This window comes from Podarcis bocagei (genome assembly GCF_964188305.1).
Source record: "Podarcis bocagei genome assembly, chromosome: 5".
Classification (NCBI taxonomy): Eukaryota; Metazoa; Chordata; class Lepidosauria; order Squamata; family Lacertidae; genus Podarcis; species Podarcis bocagei.
Window position 1 is genome coordinate 43,001,319 of NC_138129.1, and position 20,859 is coordinate 43,022,177.

General features: G+C 44.3%; 1 protein-coding gene across 5 annotated transcripts in view; it reads left to right on the forward strand.

Annotated features, from left to right (window-relative positions):
- The window catches only part of BLACAT1 (BLACAT1 overlapping LEMD1 locus), an 81,702-nt gene that overhangs the window by 27,550 nt on the left and 33,293 nt on the right, over positions 1-20,859 (forward strand). Inside the window, exon 1 of one of the 5 annotated variants that reach the window (XM_081193594.1) lies at positions 698-2,612. The exons of the other annotated variants lie outside the window; for them this stretch is intronic. Coding sequence (XP_081049720.1) covers positions 2,610-2,612 — 3 coding nt within the window. The 5' untranslated portion in view covers positions 698-2,609. Of the gene's footprint in view, positions 1-697; positions 2,613-20,859 lie in introns of those variants that run through there. 5 annotated transcript variants of the gene reach the window in all.

Below are 20,859 nucleotides of genomic sequence, written 5' to 3' on the forward strand. Positions count from 1 at the left end.
GGGACAGCCTTCACCAGCCAGGTGTTTGGGACTACAGTTCCCATCAATGGTGCTGGTTGGGCTGAGGGGAATTGAAGTCCAATGCAGCTGGAGGGCACCAGCTTGGCAAAAGATGTTCTAGGTGTATCCCCAACTGCCAATTTAAGAGATAACAGTTTGGTGCAAAGAGACTAAAGACGTTTCACTGATTTACACTCCTACTAGTAAAGAAAGATAGTCAACATGAAAGCTCAGGAGATGAATAATTGTTTTCTCTATTGTAAGCTTACTTGAGAAGGACACAAAAGAAAAGGGTGAACAGGGAGATAAAGAGTGAAGAGAGAGAATGAGAAAGCAAAAAAGGAATAGAATTTGAGACTGTATTAGTAGTGCATCTTGGATATGTGTGTGTGTGGGTGTGTGCGCGGGATCTCACCCACCACAACCCAATGGGGATATTGATTCGTGTTAATAGTGTTTGCCAGCTGGCATGATTGTGAGATGAAAGAGTATGTTGAACTTCAGATAGGATCTCCCTTTTCCTTTGATTTTGCCTGACATTTCCAGATCCTCTGCAGGTTCGCCCAGGATAAGATAGACATGGCATTATTGGTCATTGCCTTGCTCCCACTGGCTTTATTTGTAATGAAGGTGGAGAAATCTTGTTTGTACTCCATACTGTGCGATGGAATTTGTCTATTAAATGCAAGCTAGCTGGGGAGACACCGTAGTCTTGATGCAGACACATCCCTGCTGGGAAGAAATCTGCACTCCCTTTGTTTCTGCCTTAATATTTCTTCAATAAGGAGAAACTGCTAGCCATAGATTACAGACGGCTCTGGCACACCTCCTGGGTGAGGAGAAGTGCACTGCTTGGGGGTACAAAGAACATTTGCTAACTAATAATTGTTGAGCTATAGGATCCTAATGTGATGGAGCTGGGTGGGTACGTTTAGAATGGAGAAGAGAAAAGTAAGTATAAAAGGAACAGCTGAAGATGGAGGAGAATTGGTCTGTTTTGCTCCAGAAGGCAGGAGTAGACCCAAGAGCTGGAAATGGCAGGGAAGCAAATTTTGGCTAAGCATGAGGCAGCACACTCCCCTAATGGTGAGAACTGGTTGGCAGTGGCCCAATTTGCATGTAACATGGAGCCAAAACATAGCTCAGCAGAAATGAGGAAATACAAGTGAGTTTCTGGAGTGAATATTTCAGCCACCATGTGCTCTTTCTCTGGTCCTGTTGCTGCCATGCTACTTGGAACTAGTCTGGCGTAGCATTATGTCCAAACCCAAGTTTGGACAAGAGCAGCAAGTTGTGAAATATTTAATTTGTGATTGTTGTGTTTTTTACAACCAGGAAGGAGAAGAGACCGTTACTAGATTTTCTGCCTCAGCTGCCCAAATAGCTTGGCCAGCCTTGGGTGCCATGCAAATCCTGCACTGAGCTATGGCTTGAACTAGATGACCTCTTAGCTTCCTTCTAACTCCATGTGTGGTATTCAGCTCAGTTTTACCCAGAGTACTACCATACAACTGAATGAACATGACTAACTTAGGTCCATTAATTTCAATGAGTAAAACTTGGTTGAATGCCACCCTGTGGCCCTGATTCAACCAACCTGGTGTGCTAGTGGAAGCCAGTGCACGAGATCTTGCAAGTGTAATGGGATTCCCCCCCCCCTGCACATCCCCTGCACCTCTTCTAAATCCACTCTGGAGGGTCAGTAGAACCCCCCAGACCAGTGCACAGGTCGGGAGAGGAGAGGGGGGATTGTTCCAGCTAGCTAGGGGAAATGCTTGCACTGAAGAAGCAATCAGATGATTATGACACTGAATTCCACCCTGTGTTTCTGTGATTCAAACTTGAGGTACGGATCAAGATAAATGTGAAACTCCCCCCCCCCTTATGCTCAGAAAAGAAGGTTATGAATACTCTAGATTGAGCTAGATTATAGCTGTGAATATCAGCAGAGTGAGCCTATAGATGATTCAGAACAGAGTGTTCATATTTCCAAAACAAAAAAGAGGATTTGCTGGTGTCCCATTGCCAGAAAACTGCAATAGCAAAAGATCTCTGTGTATGTTTTGAAAATGTATTCTGTAAAAGAAAAGGTGGGGGATCTCTGAGTGGTGTGAGATTCTAAGGGTTCGTGTTTCCACCCCCCACCCATTTGCATTCTCACACAGAGCCCCTTTCCTTTGCTCTCTTTAATGGCCCATCACCCAGACAATCGCCTCATCAGGAAGCTATCCTGGGTTATATTTTAACGCTTGCTTGATCCAGGGGTTAGAAGGGTCTCACATACAGCCTACCCCCACAAATGAATAACACTACACAGACACACCCCAGAACAAGACATTTGTCCCCCGATCTACAAACAAACAGCAAAATACAGATTCTCTGTAGAAATACCACAGACAAGTAAGCAAAGGCATTAGAAGACACATCGTTAAATCAGCTAGTAAAACACAATTGCTCTTTTAACCCAATGCCAGTGAAGTAACAAGCTTATTCAAGCAAGTTTTCAGTCCATCAGGATCCCTTCAGGCCTTCCTCTTTCTCCTTGGTTCACACTCCCAGCCACATTTCTGCATCTCAGAGCTGCTGTCTCCCACATTTGGCAGCTCCAAATGGTGAGTTTTGACATGTTTAAGCCAGGATGCAAGACTCGGTCCCAAAGCTGCATTGCTCAAAGGCCTTGCTCATTCTTTACCCTATATAATTAAACTGCACTCTTGGGCAGTGTTCCAAGAGGCGGGCTAGGGATCTCTGGCAGTGGCAGAGCCTCATGCTCCGGCACTGGGGTCGGAAAGCAGGCGGGGGCATGGCACACTGCCTGCAGGGGCATGGCACATGTCCTGGGGGCATGGAGTGGCACGCCGCCTGTGGGGGTGGGGCGCCCAGCGCGAGTGGGTGGAGGCAGCCACGATGGCACCCTGGGGGTCGCGCTGCCGGGGGTGGTGCGTTCCCCCCGAACTCCTCTTCCTCCGCCAGTGATCTCTGGCACAGTTCCCTATCACCTTTAAACTACAATTCCCAGCATTCTTTGAGGTAAAGCTACAGCAGTTAAAATGAGACAAAGCCTATGTATGTGCTGAAGATGGTAAAGCCTTGTGTATTCTATCCCTTGCCCCACCCCCAGCAGTGATCTTATTGGAGGTTGTTTTGCAGAACTGAGACTCTATTGTCCTCACTGATTCCTAAATGAGTTTATCTGTCCATCCCTCCCTCTCTGCTCTCCCATCTCACCTGTCATTAGTCTGTGTATAAACCTGCTGAAGCTGCACATGCAGACCCTATTTTACAAATATGATGTGGATGCCAGTATGAGAGGCCTCTTTCCCAGTCCTCCTTAGGGTACTATTTACATGTTGTCAGACAAGAAGACCAAAGAGGATATGAATTTGCTTAACATTTCCACATGCTAATTCATATGTCACAATTCTTGACATGGTTGCATGTTTTAAATGCCCTTTAAGTACATGATTTGTATGCAGCCTTGGACTGGGGTAGCCCTTCAAATAGCAGACTCCTCCCAAGTGAGGACTGTGCTCTGCAAAGTAGGACATTATGTATGGAGATGAAGCTGTAACCCAAAAGACAGTGTATGAGTGGTTAGGCGTTTTTCATGAAGGGTAGCAGGTAAAGGGACCCCTGACCGTTAGGTCCAGTCGTGGACGACTCTGGGGTTGTGGCGCTCATCTCGCTTTATTGGCCGAGGGAGCCGGCATACAGCTTCCGGGTCATGTGGCCAGCATGACTGAACCGCTTCTGGCGAACCAGAGCAGCGCACGGAAACGCTGTTTACCTTCCTGCCGGAGTGGTACCTATTTATCTACTTGCACTTTGACATGCTTTCGAACTGCTAGGTCGGCAGGAGCAGGGACCGAGCAATGGGAGCTCACCCCATTGTGGGGATTTGAATCACTGACCTTCGGATCAGCAAGCCCTAGGCTCTGTGGTTTAACCCACAGGGCCACCCCAAACTACCACCCAAATCCCTTTTCTGCTCCTTCCACACCATAAGACAGGTGAGAAGCAGTGTCTAGTTCAGTGCCTCTTGCTTTGAGTGTCTCTTGGTGATCTCAGTTCAGCTCCGTTACCATCCCAGGTTTGGCCAAAAATGTTCCTGGCTTTTAAAATTTTCCTTAAACCTGGGTATATTTGCAGTAGACGGATGTGTGACCATAACAGAGAGAATGGATACAGCTTTAGCAGTTTGCTAACATGCTCTTTGAGGTTCCCTGCACTTATTATCCCTTGCCTCCTTTCATCCTGATGCTTCCAGTTCTTAATCCTATCGGGAACTTAGATCTCTTATCACGGATGAAAGAGGAGGAAGATTCTGGTCAGGTCTGCACCTGGCAGGTGCAGTTCTGCTCTCCTTGCATTTCCATAAATGTCACCGCTCACTGAGACCTGAGGACAAACTGCACAGTATGTTAGGCACACTTTTGAAAAAGGAGCCGACTGTCAGCCATTGCTGGTGAGGAGAGATATTAAACAGAAAACAGTAATTGACAACTTCTCTCCTCTCTTTACTGCAGTGCTGCCTGTTTGTTCATCCTCTTTCTCTCTAGGCCAGGGGTTTCTAAGCCCTTGTTCAGGGGTCTAGTCCAGGCCCCACAATCAATTTTAACCCCCCCCCCCGAAAAAACAATAACAACCCACATTGGTCATGGCAGTGGTGGCAAAAATGGTTTGCTCGTTTGTTTACTAGACACAGCATTCACCCCACAAATCACCCTCTTCCTGGCCAGCAAATCAATCATTTGATGAGTGGAGGGGAATTAACAACCCTCCTCCTCAGCTGGTTTGCCTGGATCAGTTGAGGAGGTGGGCTATGTGCCTCTGTCTGTGTGGCAGTATATGTTCAAAATTGCTTTGACCACCTGCAACACTGACATGGGGCCCTGGGAGAATTGGTGAAGCATGAATTTGGCTGATAAAAGGTTAACCATCTATGCTCTGGGTGTTGCACCACAGAAGGCTGCTGGTGGAAGGAGCAGTTGCAGTTCATCTGCAGTCTCCCTCTGGGTGGCATGGCGGAGACTGAAGTCCTCATCCAGCTACCCTGTGGAAGCCAGAATGAAGAGGGTTCATGAGCCTGCCAGAGAAAGAGAGCAGCAGGCGAGCCATCAGAGGTGGCAGCAGCCCTCACAGAATCCTTGCTGCCCTTGTTTGTGTTCAGTGGCTAGTCTTATCTGATCCAGCTCCAATGTATTAGAGCCAAAATAGCCTTTAAAAAATAGACAAATGTGCCTTTGTCCCTTAGCTCGAACAGTTAAACTTTGTCCCTGCTGATTATAATTGGGTTCCACTGATCATCCAGTTATCGATATATCCAATTATTAGGCTTACTAAAGCTTACATGCCTAGCCAATTATGAATTTCATATGCAGTACAAGGCTGAGCAGTTCCGTATTGCTCACACTAATACAGCTCACAGCAGCTACTCTACGTATTTGGGACAACTTTGCAGTGGCATTTTAGCATGAAAAATTCTGCCAGTGACCTTTGGCTGCTCAAACATCTGCCGAATATTCTAAGGATATTTGAAAGCTACATGTGAGACCTAGTGATACTTGATTTCATTTTTTATCAAACAGTCAATATGTTATAGTATCTGATAGTTACATGCATGAAGCCTTTGGCATACATGCATGCATGTAGTATTTGACTAGGTATGTCATCTTGATATTTCAATGTTGTCAATCTGTCTACAGAGAACATAAGGAACCCTTTAAATGTTGCACAGGATTTTAGGATATTCAAATTCAATTTGTGTGGGATACCACTTGTCTTCACCACCAATCACTGTGAAGTGAGAGTATGCTCTAGTGCAGAGCTGTGGTTGGTTTCCAGATGTTGTTGGACCACAACTCCCATGACCAGATTTTCCACCCCTGACTATAGTGCACCCAACACTCACCTATAGCTGTGGTTTACATGGGAACAGTGGCAGTGATTAGCTTTCTTTCAAAGAATTTCTTCCATCAACACTAAGCTTCTCCAAACACCCTACATAAAGCCAAGTTCCCTAGCAAATATGTAGCTTGAAAACCACTGTGTGTGGTGTGTGTGTGTTGTGATGGCTAGACAGCAATCATATTTTCAGTATGCAACAGATGACATACAATGGCCACCGGTGTTTGAGAGCCTATGAAATTTCATATTTTGGATCATTCTTTTTGCAGCCAAACTGGATGGCTATATCTAGCAGTTGGTAGGAGTGTCTAATTTTGCTTTTGTTTTCCCCAAGTCACAAAGAGAGTGAAGGTAGCCATGTTGGCTCATCAAAAATATTTCAAATTCCATATTACAACAATACCTTTATTAGTCCCACCAAAATATCACAAAACAGTGTGCAAACTTTCAAGTTCCACAGAACTCTTTGTCACGCCAGATGGTAAACATGTGTGGGGCGGGGGAGGGCAGGGAGAATTTTTTTTTCCAGTTGATGCTGAAACCTTGGGATCTGCATCTGGTCACAGTCTTATGATGGAAGGGGGGAAGAGGTAGCAGACATTCAAATGAGGTTCTTTTGAATGCACACGCAGGGAACAGAATTACTACGGGAATTGCCATGTGGGTGTTAAACAGCAGCAGTCAGAGCAGGCAAAGGAGGGAGGGAGCACAGCAAAAGCTCAAATCAAGTGAAATGGAGCAAAATGAAATTCATCTAGTATCATTTTAATCCAACGTTCCAGCAGCTGCCTTGGCTAATTATTCTTCAGCCGGTGCTGGTGGAATGTCAGCAGGCGGGCGGTGTCCGCAGGGAGGTTGGTTCACAGAAAAAGAAGCTCAGAGATTCTGCCAGCATTCTTGTCTTCCCATTTGCCTTAATTTGCTCTCCTTCCTTCTGAAAACTTCTCTCTTTTTTTGGAAAGGATAATGGTACATGAACAGAGGACTTGGGGCCACTATAATGCTGAAAGTTCATGTCATATCAGATTGGATCAGATTTCAGGAAGTGGGACCAGATTTGTTTTTGAACCAGGAGGTAAACCATTCCCCCCCCCGCCCCTTTCCTGGTCAAAGTGGTTTAGTAAAAATGCTCCAAATTAACCTGACTCCCTGTAAGAGCCATAGTTCATCTAATCCAAGATACTCGACACCAGCAGAGTAAAGGCACACAGGCCAGTTTCATCCTTGGAGATATGTGTGGGAGCACTTAGTTTTCTCATTATTCCCCTTAATTTGTTAGCATTCAGAATTATAGTAAAGATGTAACAACAGAGAAATCATCTGCTGCACTGAGCGCTCAGTTAATTGCCAGTGTCACTTCAATTTCACTCTGGGGGTGTGCAGCCATGCAAATTTTTTTGGCAGGGACCCCACCTTGGAAAAGGACTCGCTGTCTTTCTGACAGGGAAGAGGAGCATATAGCTCTCCAGGTGTTGTTGAACTCTCCTTAGGCTCGCCAGCATGGCCAATGGCCAGGGATGGTGGGATTTGTAGGAAGGTGAATTAGCTGTAGAAAGGGGTAGTTGGACATGGGGCCCTCAGGTTGATGTGGGACTCCCAGGAGCCACATTGGAACTGAAAGAAGGGCTTGGGTCAGGCCAAAGGGACAACCAGATGGCCCAATGAGGAGCTCACAACAGGACCTTGTGGAATAGTTGGGGGAGTTGAGTATGTTTCAGTCTGAAGAAAAGAAGACTGAGAGATGATATGAGGCCCATCTTCAAATCTCTGAAGGGCTGTCACCTGGAAGATGGAGCAAGCTTGTTTTCTGCTGCTCCAGAAGGGACGACCTGAACCAGAGGATTCACGTAACAAGAAAGAACTTTATGATGGTAAGAACTGTTTGACAGTGGAATGGACTCCCTCAGAAGGTGGTGGACTCTCCTTTACTGAAGGTTTCTAAACAGATTTTTGGATGACCATCTGTCAGGGATTCTTTCGTACAGTGGTACCTTGCATTACAGATGCTTCAGGTTGCAGACGCTTCAGGTTACAGACTTCACTAACCCAGAAATAGTACCTCGGGTTAAGAACTTTGCTTCAGGATGAGAATAGAAATCACGGGGCGGCGGGAGGCCCCATTAGCTAAAGTGGTACCTCAGGTTAAGAACAGTTTCAGGTTAAGAACGGATCTCCAGAACGAATTAAGTTCTTAACCTGAGGTACCACTGTAACGATTTCTGCACTGCAGGGGGTTGGACTGGATGGCCCTGGAGTCCCTTCCAACTCTACAGTTCTATGATTCTGTGAACATCTGGAAGGGCACGGGTTCCCCGTCCTTTTTCTTCAGGGCCAGGAGGAGCCTGTTGTTCATGTTTGAGTAGAAGCCAGATTTGCACAGTGCTCATTTGATTGAGGCTGTATTCAGACAGCACTTCATTCCATTTTCATGATGTTTCATTACCTCATAATTTCCATGTTTTATGGTCCATAGCACATAAAAGGAACATTAGAAACTGGGACAGAAATGCTACCATTATAATCAGGATAAGTAATGCAATAGACCCCAAGTCTGGATGCAGAGCAGGGCTCTGCACAGCTTTGATTGGCTGGTCTGTGCAACAAACATGCTCCCCCATAAGCAGCAGATTTCAAAGTGTAAAAAGAAGTGAAAATGACAAACAAATAAACATTTGAGCAGATAAACATGCTGTTGCTTGGGGGTGGGGGGCAAAAACAAAATGCCACCTTGCACAAGGTAGGGTTCATTGTTACTTCTCTTAACTTTCTCTTAGCTTATCTTAACCCAGATACAACCCAAGCCCACTTTTTTATTGTTGACATTCCTTGGGGAATGAACAACCAAGAAATCCATAAACACACCCTGAGTGAGAATTCTAGGCTGGAGGCTGCGGTGCAAGGGTTATGCTTGTTTTCTTTGTTCCGTTCATGCAAGACGAATGGCCAGGCATTGCTAGGAAAATGTTTTCTCTCATTTCCCCTTTCCCTGTTAGACACTCTGGAGATTAAGTTCATGAAAGTGATTCCTTTGCAGTGTGTGCGAGAGTGCAGGTCAGAGGCATCCTCAGAAATAGCTGGAATTCGAACACGCAGGGTTCGACCGGTAGCGTTGCCATGTTTCCATCCTCTCCCTGGAGTTACTCTTGTTAAGCTTGATATGAAGAAAGGGTCATGTGCCCTTTGCTTTGGGAAGTATGTGTTTGTGAAAGCGAGGTGGGAGAGAGGGAAAGAGAATGAGAATGAGTGAGATCTGATGTGCTCCTAGTACAGTAGACGCAGGGGTTTCCAAAACCTTATTTTTCAGCTTCTGAAATGCTTATAACAGAGAAGCCCCAGATACCTCTATCACCCAAGAAACATTCCATGTATTTACAATGTACACCATACAGTCAAATATTAGGCAGGTCCAAACAATAGTTTAGAGTTGATTATATCAGTTAAGTGTCTTCTACTCTCTGGCTTAACAGACTGTCTCAGAGTGAGCCATGCTTAGCTGGCGGTGAAGAGACAACATGGTCATTTCCAGTGTACTGAATAAACATGAACCATACTGTTTTGAAATTGTCTTTGGCCTTTGTGTTCCTTCATGAGGTGTTTTGTTAGTTTCTCCATAACAGCTTTGTTCTATAGTGCATCTCACCATACCTTTAGAGACAAGTTAGCAGCCGTTTTCCAATATTGTGTTTATATATTTCCAGCTGTACACATGAAAAAGATCAATAGGTCCTTAAACAATCAGTACTTATGGTCATCTATAAACATATTACATAACAACTGCCATGTTTGGCTTCACCCCCGGCTCCTCCTGACATCAAACACTTGTAACGTTGCCCCCCACCCCATCGCCCTTGCAAGCGGGCGCCTCTGGACAGGTGTAACCTGCAATGTATACTGACATTTTGTCAGTTACACCACTTTGTAGACCTCAGTCTGACTCCTTCTATGCTGTTCTCCTTCTTTTTAATCCCCTTCTTCTAATCTTCTTTCCTCCCCGCTCTCCTCAGTCACATCCAGATCACTGAAGCATAATTTACAACACTGCTTCTTCCCTCACCCTCTAGTTGCTTGTCAAAATTACTGGGGATTAAGCAGCGACCTAACAGTTTAGTCCTCTTTGCATTTCTTTTTTGGGCACCTGAAAATGACGCCCCTCATTCCCCAGCTCTTCCTGTCCTTTCCTGTGTTCCTGTTTGACTCCGCTGTGTCACCGTGTTCTCAGATGAGCCACAATTTTCCTCCAGGGGACTTGAAACCCAGACTGTTCAATTTCATGAGGAGAGGTGCTCTTGCTGCTGCAAGGGAAAGATGGAAAAGTTCTCAGCTTGCTGATAGGAATGTAATAGGTACTCAGATGAGCTTTTCCTTGAGCTGAATTGTTGTGATGTTTTGGTTGTGCTGAGTAAGGGAAGAGATTGAAGCTGTGTCAACATCAATCATGAGGAGCCTGATGGGCAGGAGATGCGCAATACAACATCCCTCCCTGACCAGATTCTTATTTCAGCAGCAAGGACGGGACAGCATCTTCCACCACATTTGAGGACAGTAAGCTGCTTAGGGCAGGGGTAGGCAACCTAAGGCCCGTGGGCCAGATGCAGCCCAATTGCCTTCTCAATCCGTCCCATGGATGGTCCAGTGTGTTTTTACATCAGTAGAATGTGTCCTTTTATTTAAAATGTATCTCTCGGTTATTTGTGGGGCCTGCCTGGTGTTTTTACACGAGTAGAATGTGTGCTTTTATTTAAAATGCCTCTCTGGGTTATTTGTGGGGCATAGGAATTCGTTCATATTCCCCCCCCCCCCCCAAGTATAGTCTGGCCCACCACATGGTCTGAGGGATGTTGGACTGGCCCACAGCTGAAAAAGGTTGCTGACCCCTGGCTTAGGGCATGGAAGAGGAACCTGGTTTGGCCTTATCTTCCCTACTCTCTGCAGGCCACCCACCTGTCAATGACCTGATGCCACAATGCTACCAGGCTTCACCATGCAGGGGATGGAAAGAGCCTGACCAGCAGCCTTGAAGTCTTGATCCAGCAGCTGATGGGTGGTGATTTCCAGCCTGTTTTCCACATGGTTTGGCTTTGCAATTGAGTTTCCCACTCCTGACATCATGCCTTATCTTTAAAAACTTGTTGGCATACCTTCATCTCTTTTGAACTTCTCGCCTCTCCTGGATTGTGACTCCCGAGCCTTGTGTCTGTGGCTCAGCCTGTGCCATTACTTGCTTGAACAAAACCCTCCTTCCTACTATAAGTAAGAGCCTTTGCTTGCATGTTTTGGGGAAGGAGCCAAGACCTGCTTCTACATGGTCTAGTGGCAGCATACATGCAGAAGAACCACAAAGATGGTGTACAAACCCCCTATCTGATTGCTCTGAATGAGTCTGGATTTGGAGAAAAGCATGTTAATAATGGTGGGGTGGGGGGATTACTGTTCCTTAATGGTCAATGGCCAAGCTGTGCATGTTATGTCTTTGCTCAGGGGGATTTACATATAGTTCCTCTTACTAGTCCACTATCCAGGCAGTTGACAGTTTTTAGAGTTGCTTAGCTACTTCAACTTAGTAGAAGTAGGTGATGTACCTGCAGACCATTTTCTGGGTCCTCAGTAGGGAAGGGAGAAAATCTGCCCCCTGTTTACCTAATTTGTGTTTTCTGAAACAATATGAGAACTGAAACACAGTCATCCTTCAAAATATGTGCTTCTCTGAATTATACAGCCAAGTACTATGAAGAAAATGCATAATCTGGGGCAAAGAAATATGCATTTATTATTGAAAATAACGTACAAAATGTATTATTTTAGGCAGTGCTTTTTTCTAAATAAAATGTTTAGGGGTACTCTCATTTTCCTACTCATATTGAAATACTGCCCTGCAATGAAGCCAAACATAGATTCACAAAATGTTTAGAGGTATGCGTACCCCTGCGTCCCCCCACAAAAAAACCCAACGACAATGGTTTTATGGGATTATGGCTTTGCAGAGATGTTTCTATTGGGTGAAATTGCATAACATGTATATATTAGGAGAAATTCACACTAAAATGCTGGTGAATTTTCACAAGGACTCCCTTTTTAAAGAAATCACAAATTGATCTGAAAATGTGGAGGACTCAATTTGAGATTAGAAAACTGAGAAATTGTGATTGTAGCACTGAAAATAACCTTTACAGAACAGAAAAAAGGTTACTGCTATTGGGGAAAATATTATTTTGAAGTGTTTTATTTGATGTGGTAATTGCAGGGATTTTCACAGAGGAGACATTTCAGGCAAATGGCTCCCCATATGAAAATAAGGTAGAAAACACCTCATGTTTTACTACTTAAAAATAAATGTGTGAACCAGTCCTTTGCTCTAGTTCCCTCCTAGGGCAGATCCATCCATATGACTTGGCTCACATCCCTTGTTTAGTTGCTAGTAGTATATGAAAGAACCAGTATTTATGGCCATTTTCTCCTCTAGGTGGTAAATTTTGCTGTCATAATGCAGTGTGCTTCCCAAGGTACCAGGTAATTATTTGAAATGGACTGATGTATAGGGGGCTTAATGTCACTCTATCCCATTTGGAGCAAGCTAGATTATTTCATTGGTTGTTTATAGGAGAGTGCTCAAAAGTCTAATCTTTTATTGCAGAGCATTACTCTCAGTATTTTTAGGCTACGTCACAATCTGCAATGCAATTTAGATGAATTGTTTCACCCCAATGAAAGACACTCTAGAAGAGAGGTGGTTGACCTTTGTTGGCCTTATACCAGGCATAAGCAAACTCCGGCCCTCCAGATGTTTGGGACTACAATTCCCATCAGCCCTAGCTAACAGGACCAGTGTTCAGGGATGATGGGAATTGTAGTCCCAAACATCTGGAGGGCCGGAGTTTGCCTATGCCTGCCTTATACATATGCCTTTGGCCAACCTTCTGGGGCCTGCCATGCCTGTGGTGCGTGTGGCCAAAATGGAGGGGTGGGGAGAATGTTCCGTTGCACAAGCACAAATATTTGAAGTGATTTGTACAATGTACATTGTTGCATGTACCTTCATTCTACATTGGACCTTAGGGGAGTCAAGAAGGTGGAAAGGAACCTGCCTTTTCGTCGGAACAAAGAGAGCTGTCTGACACGGAGTCAGACCATTGGGTCCATGTAGCTCAGCATTGTCTGCAGTACCTGGTAGCATCTCTCCAGCATTTCAGATGGGGAGTGCCAGGGGCTCAACCTTGGGACCTTCTGCATGCAAGGTCTTGCACTGAGCTGTGATCATTCTCTTTTATTTCGCAGGGATGGCCCTACTGTTAGGCAGAATGAGGATGTTTCAGAGGCTGGATGCAGAGTGGGGTGGCAGTGGCTTCCAAGTCTAGCTTGTACAGGGCCCCCTCAACTAGCTTACTGCCCTCATCTATCTCAGCACCAGTACTGAAGTAAAGGTTGGTTGCTGATCTGCGCAGCCTTTTTACGTGGAATTGAGGGAGGTTCTGGCGCCATCTTGTCCTCTGCCTCAGACAGCAAAAGGTCCTAGGCCAGCCCTGAGGAATCAACACAAAGGACCGTGTGTGCATATAACTGAAAACTGAGAATCTGGGAAGCTCTCATTATGCTCAGACCAGGATTAAGGTGCTCATGAAACTGATGCAAATGTGCTTTTGAAGATTTAACAGCCTGGCAGCCTTTTAAGAAAATAATGCATCGATGCCTCCAGAATATCAGCATGTGGCTTCAGGAGTCAGCCAGGCATGGTGGGAAGCAGGACTGGGAAGGCTTTAATCTCTGAAAGAACCAATGTGGCTGGAGGGCTGGACTAGAGTAGACCCGTCCACAATTAATGGCCCCAGCTTAGGACAGGATTCACCTAATGAACCCTGTCAATAGAAGCCCTGAGCAAGGGTTTCCGCTTGTGCCACTGTGATTTCCCCATGTCCTCCCTGCATGCTCCCCAAATGGCCCCTGGGGGAGTCAGGAGAACCCCCAAAATGCCACACGAGGGGTATTGTTCCATTTGACAAGCTGAAAAGCTTGCACAGACAGAGCATTCACCATAGCACTATAATGAATTCCATCCATAGTCGAGTTCATTTCGGTGCGTGTCCCCTGTGTAAAAGTTAGTTGAATACCACCCTTGGTGTGGGGAGAGCAGGGGTCAAATCCCCATAGCCCCCAAACTGACTGGGTGATCTTGAGTCGGCCCCTGTCTCTCAGCTTACTTCACCACAGGGCTGTCATAAGGCTAAAAGGCAGGACATAATATGCTTTAGAGGAAATATTGGACACAAATCTAATAGATAAAACATCTTTATCCTCTCTGGCCCCACCACACACAACTCATTAAGAGCAACGTGGGAAACTGAACACCTTCCTCCACTTCAGATATCTGAGTAATACGCACCTCCCAAGCCACCTTGGTAACGTCAGCATCCCCTGTGCTGTTTGCGTGTATTGGGGGAGGCAGGCTGCTTTTCCATTCAGTCCTGGGAGAGCTTGGCTGCCTTGTGTAGGTGGTCTGCTGCAGACAGCCCACCAGTTGATTGTTTAGAGTGCTAATCAAAAGGGGATGCTTTCCCTTGCACAAAGATTTGTGTGAGGCAGTCTCTGACTCCCCTCTCCTCCCCACTTTTAAGGAGCTTAAAATCTTTAGTAGCTCATTGTTGTCATTCTCTGTATTAGAGTCCATTACTCATCAGGGCTCTTTTGTGCTGTTCCTGCAGATCTAGGTGAATTCCCCACTGGTTGTATCATCTGGTATTGCATTTCCTAACTCGCCGCCTAGATTTAATTACAGGCAGTGCTGCAGAGAGATGAAATGTCTGAAAGACAAAGCAGCGCTGAGAGACACTGGGGCATCCTGACAGGCTGGGTCTGAGCCTGCTGCTGCTGCTGCTTTGAGCCAGCAGGAAACATGACAGGGTTCCTTGTGTCTTGAAAGCTGGAGATGGTGTAGCTAGGGAATATATACACATATTGAGCAAATATATACACATCTCAGTGCTTATGATACCACTTTTGTGTGATCCTGTGTTTATGCTGGGCTGCTATACAGAGTACCTCCAAGCACATCTATTTATTTGTTTATATATTGAATTTCTATTCCACTTTTTTCTCCAAGGAGCTCAAGGCGGCGTACATGGTTCTCCCTCTCCTGCATTTTATTCTCCCAACAACCCTGTGAGGTAGATTAGCCTGAGAGGCCATGGTGAGCATCATGGCCAAGTGGGGATTTGAACCCTGGTCTCCCAGGCCCTACTCTGGCATTCTAACCACTATACTTGGCCAAAGCAGAACTGTTGTAGTTGTTAGAACATGGCTGACCAACACAGTGCCCTTCAGATATCGTTGAACCACAATTCCCATTATCCCTGATTGTTGACCATGCTGGGTGTTGGTCCAACAACATCTGGAGGGCAAAAAAAGCTAACCTGGGTTATGCTGTTAGACCAGGGCTAGGGAAATCCAAGTTTAAATTCCCACTCAGCTGCAAAGCCCACAGCGAGTCCCATCTCACACAGCACAATCCTATGGATCTCTAGCTCAGTGGGGCTTACAACCAATGCAAGTGAGTATAGGATTGTGGCCTTAGCCTAATCTATGGTACAGGGTTGCTATGAAGATGGAACAGAGGTGGGGACACTTTGTCTGCAGTCCTGAGATTCTTGAAGGAAGGGTGAGATCAAAATGGAATATTTTTTTTGAAGATGTACAGCCAAGATACTGTAGAAGTGTTGCAGTGGTGGAGACCCCTGGCTTTACTGGTCTGTTGGTGTGCTCTGTTTCACGAAAGTAACAAGCTAATGGCATGGTTTGACCTTTGCTTTGTCCTGTAGGTAAACCTTGAGGGGGAAGACTCTAAGCATTGTAGCATGCTCTGTTATTTATCAAACAAAGTGTGTGAAAACGTGGAATTTAACACTTCTCCCTGTTGCACTGAAATAGTAACACCTTCAGCAGGCACAAGCAAGTCTACTAACGCTGCTTTAAGGCATGCCTGATGAAGACTGAAGAAATCCACACTTAGTGGGTGAGATGCATCTAATGTACACAGGGAAGTTGGTGCCCAAATTAAAGTAAACAATTGTTTGGGTTTTCATTTAATTGGGGATGTTGTTCTTTCAGCTTTGACCACAGATTACCAGGAACAACATTTACTTATTTTACTTACTGACAATGAAAAGGTGATTTGGCATATTTTATATCATCAATTATTTGTAAAAGTCTTTTGATGTGGAAATGGGTTTTGGAGGAATGCTCTCTTGGCAGGATATCAGCCAGCCTTCTTGCTCAAAGATCTTTCCTGCAACCTCCTACCTGCCCCACCCCCAAGTGTTATTGTTGGAGCAAAACAGTTTTTACATATATTCCTCTGTGGGAATTACTTTAAGGCACTTCACTGGAGCAACTGAGCTGTGTTTTGTCAAAACACAAGGAACCTGAGCATAGTAAAGAGGTTACAAGTAGAAATCCAATGGTTTGCTCACCCAATTCCAAATGGCAGAGGTAACCTGAGCAAGTATATGGCAAATAGATGTCCTGCTTTCTCTTTGCTTTTATTCCAAGTTTCTAAATGTCAGATGGGGGCTAACTTCCAGGATATCCTAGGTCTACTCTACAGTAGTACCTCGGGTTACAGACACTTCAGATTACAGACACTTCAGGTTACAGACTCAACTAACCCAGAAGTAGTACCTCAGGTTAAGAACTTTGCTTCAGGATGAGAACAGAAATCGCGTGGTAGTGGCGCGGCGGCGGCAGCAGGCCCCATTAGCTAAAGTGGTGCTTCAGGTTAAGAACAGTTTCAGGTTAAGAACAGATCTCCAGAACAAATTAAGTTCTTAACCTGAGGTACTACTGTATTAATCTTCAGGTTTTGTGAGTCATGCTGCTCTGTTATGCCAAACACCTATTATTGTGCAGGAAAGCAGAGCTCTAAAGTATCTACAAGAGTGCAGCCCGCTGGATATTGTGGACTACAACTCTCATCTTCCCTGAATGTTGGCTATGCTGGCAGGGGTTGATGGGAGTTGTGGTCCCAAACTTCTGGTGGGTACCACATCAGCTGCTCCAGGAATATATATGCCATCTATATTTCAATAGTTTGGGAGATGAGAAGAACGCTGCTGTCTGGAGGACAACTTCTATTCTTTCAGGCTAATATGAAGTCATTATCTGAAGAAGCGTGCATGCACACGAAAGCTCATACCAAGAACTAACTTAGTTGGTCTTTAAGGTGCTACTGGAAGGATTTTTTTTTATTTTGATGAAGCCATTTGTTAGCAAGTGCCACAGGAGCAATAGCAGCTTGCGCTCTGACCCTGGATCACTTGCGGTCGAACTTAGTTGCAAGGCTTCTCTCGCTGGCATCTCCTAAGCAGGACCACAAGCAGCTGACAGGGGCAGATATCACGGCCTAATAGACAGATTAAGTGTCAGGCTGAGGCAGCATTCATCAACTTGGTGCCCATCAGCCCCGACTTCATTCAACACCTTACCCAGCCAATGTTACTCCTTAGGTGAAACTGAGCCACTCATACACTCTCAGTTTAACTTACCTCACAGGGTAGTTATGAGGATAGTATGTTATGCATGCCACCCTGGGGGAAGGATTGAAGCCAGCTAAAATGAGAAGCTCGTTACAAGTTCATTAAGGTTATTGCCACTGTTTCACAGTAACAGCTATCTAATATGGTTTTCGCAATTAGCATACATATCAAACCTCTTGATGATTATTATCTTTATTGTTCTCTTAACATGCACATTTGGGAAAATACTACATAATGGCTGCTCAGCCTGTGCAGTCTGTACACACATAAGAAAGGTTTGACAATCGTTGAGTGGCCAATGGACCAAATCCTTTTTGACACGATCGAGGGGGCCTCCGAACTGTCCCTATTTTGCATGAGGGATTCAAGCACAACCAGTAGTCAACATGGTGCTCTCCAGATGTTTCAGACCATAGTTCACATCATCTCTTGTTTTTGACCACACTGACTCACACCCACTTGCAAATTTGATTCTTTGGGGAGTAATCAATGTGGTGCTCTCATTGTCATCTGATTAGACACTGTCAAAGTAGGATGCTGAACTAGGCAGGCCTTTGCAGACCCTCCAAGTGTCCCTAGTTTCCAGGGATGTCCCTGATTTAGAGAAGCCGTCCAGGTTTCTTATTTGAACCTGGAATGTCCCGCTTTTCCTTAGGACATCCCTACTTACATTGGAGAAACGTTGGAGGGTATGGAGTTATCCGACCCCCAAGCTATCTGAAGGCAATTCTGTATAGAGAAGGGTTTGTTTTTTAATGTTTAATGTTTTATTAGGTTTTTATATATGTTGGAAGTTGCTCAGAGTGGCTGGGCCAACCCAGTAAGATGTGTGCGGTATAAATAGTAAAATAATCATTATGGAATGGGATGTACCTATTTTCATCAGAGAAATATTGGAGGGTATGCCTTTGGTCTGAATTTAATATAAGGACATGATCCTGCTGGATCAGACCAATAGCCAATCTTATTTTTGGTCTTTGTGGAAGCCTCCCAGAGTGGCTGGGGAAACCCAGCCAAATAGGTGGGGTACAAATAATAAATTATTATTATTAATGTTGTTGTTGTTGTTGTTATCTAGCATCCTCTTCTCATGGCAGCCAAACTGATTCTTGTGGGAAACCTGCACACAAGAGAACTCTTCCCTTTTGTGGTTTCTAGAAACTGGTATAGCAATACTTGGATTTGGGTAGGAGACAGCTGTTTTGGATTTTATGAAATGGGAAAGACAATGTACTAGGAATAGCACCGCCTGCCTATTTGCAAGCTTCTGCACCTCCTAATTACATAAACGTTTCCAATGTTTACAACCTCAAAGTGATTCTTATTCTTTAGCCTGGATTTCCCACTGCTTGAGGAAGGGAAACCATCTTTAGAAGGTATATACCTCCCTAAAATGACTTGATGGGAAAGTAATATGGACAGTCAACAATACCACTATTCTATACCACTTTTCAATGTACAGAATGCTTTGCTTTTCTTATCTCACAACTCTGTTATGAATCTGTCACATGAACCTTGCAAACCACTTTGCTTGTCAATGAATAATTCAGCTTTGTCAGCCAAAAAGTGGACATCCCTCCTAAAATAAACAATCTCAGCTGGTTTTCTTCCAATAATAATTCACAGCCTAATGTGTTGATTCAGATCTGTGATGGTGAAATGTGACATTATTATGCTACTGTACTGCAGTATGGAGCGCAGTGATTCGATAGATCCACTTTATCTTTTGTCAAGTTAGACAGGAGATTCACTGTTGTCTAGGCTCTGTCTGTACTACATTTTTATGATGGATTAGTTATTACTTGAGGAAGGGCTGTCGCTTGGTGCCAGAGTACATGCTTTGCATGCAGAAGGTCCCCAGTATCAGCAGGTATGACTAGGAAAGATTCCTGCCTGAAACCCTGCCATACAGTAGACAATATTGAGCTAAATGGACCAATGGTTGACGTGGCATGTGCTAAGATTAAAAAAGATCGTGCGAGGGCATATTATCTTCTGTTGCTGACCTTTCTCCAGGGCCTTCACAAAACTTAGATTTCAAGTAATGCTATCTGTATATCTTGAAGGGAGTAAACAGTAGGAGCAAAAACCTTTTGGGATGTAATCATATTGGACATATAATTCACTATTTGCTATTCTGTCCCTTATGTGACCACAGCAATATGACAAGTATTTCTTGATTTCTAGGCAGACTGACGTGATAATAACGGTACTATACAGATGTACCACAATGCATAAGGAGGAAATTTAGTGTCCTCCAATAATAATAATAATAATAATAATAATAATAATAATAATAATAATAATAATAATAAATAATTAATAATAATATTTTTTCTCTTTCTCCTCTTGCCCTTTCCCTTTTTTGTTATTGCCTTCCTTCTGGGTATGTCCTGGTTAACATATCCTTTCACCTAGTTTTCCTCTTGGTTGGAAGATTTCAGTTTCAGCTTTATATCTATAGATCTGGTTTGCTTAGCCAGAACTTAGCACAAATCAGCAGGTTCCTGGGCTGAAGATCACAGCTGCTGCACTTCTCCCCTGGTCCTGGGGCTGTTTGGCTTAGTGTTACTTTCAAAGCTGGGCCAGTGGTTTGTCTCACTCCAGACAATCTGCAAGCCGCCATCAGTGTTTGTTCTTGGGTTATCACTTGTGATTTGTCTGGGAGGACACAAACCATGAGTTTGGGTTCAGATGTAATGCTAAGCCAAGCCATGGTTTAACCCTGGGTAGTGAGGCAGCAACAGGACTGAGGGAGAAGTGCTAAGGGGAATTGGTTAAAGGGAGTGTTGAGGATGAAGAGTGGACATGGCAACATTGCAGCTCCTTTTATTTACAGCATTTCTGCATCACAGTGGAAAGTTCTGCTTAGTTTTTTTTATCAATAAAATGTTAATAGCAACAAAAATCAACTATTTCCCCACAGTATTGGGTTAAAACATAACAATCAATTATTTGTAAATAACCAGGTTTATTACCTATATGTTGCCAGGAAACTATGCGTCCTTTTTAAAAATATGAATTCTGTTAATGATTTTAACTGAATTGGCTTAATTGTGTGGTAAATATGTTGGACATGGCTTTTCTTTATAATAGATGATTAACAAATATTGTAAATCTGCATTATATCTTGCTGTTTGCTAGTCGGTTGAGGTTTCGTCTTTGGTTAGATGCAATAAAGTACATATCAAAACTGACTCGGTCCAAGACAGCCTCCTCGGTTTAATGTACTCCTAGCTTTTGGAGACTAATGTGTTAACTTGCGCTTCCTTGATGTGGTGCTGTAGAAATTTTTCTTCATCCACCTCCCATGCTTTAAAAATTGTTCTGAACATTGGTTTTAGATTTCCCCCACCCACCTTGATTATGTTTTGTGCAGCTGCATTAATTAGACCCCAATTGTGAGCATCACGAGAGATTTAAATATAAAAGA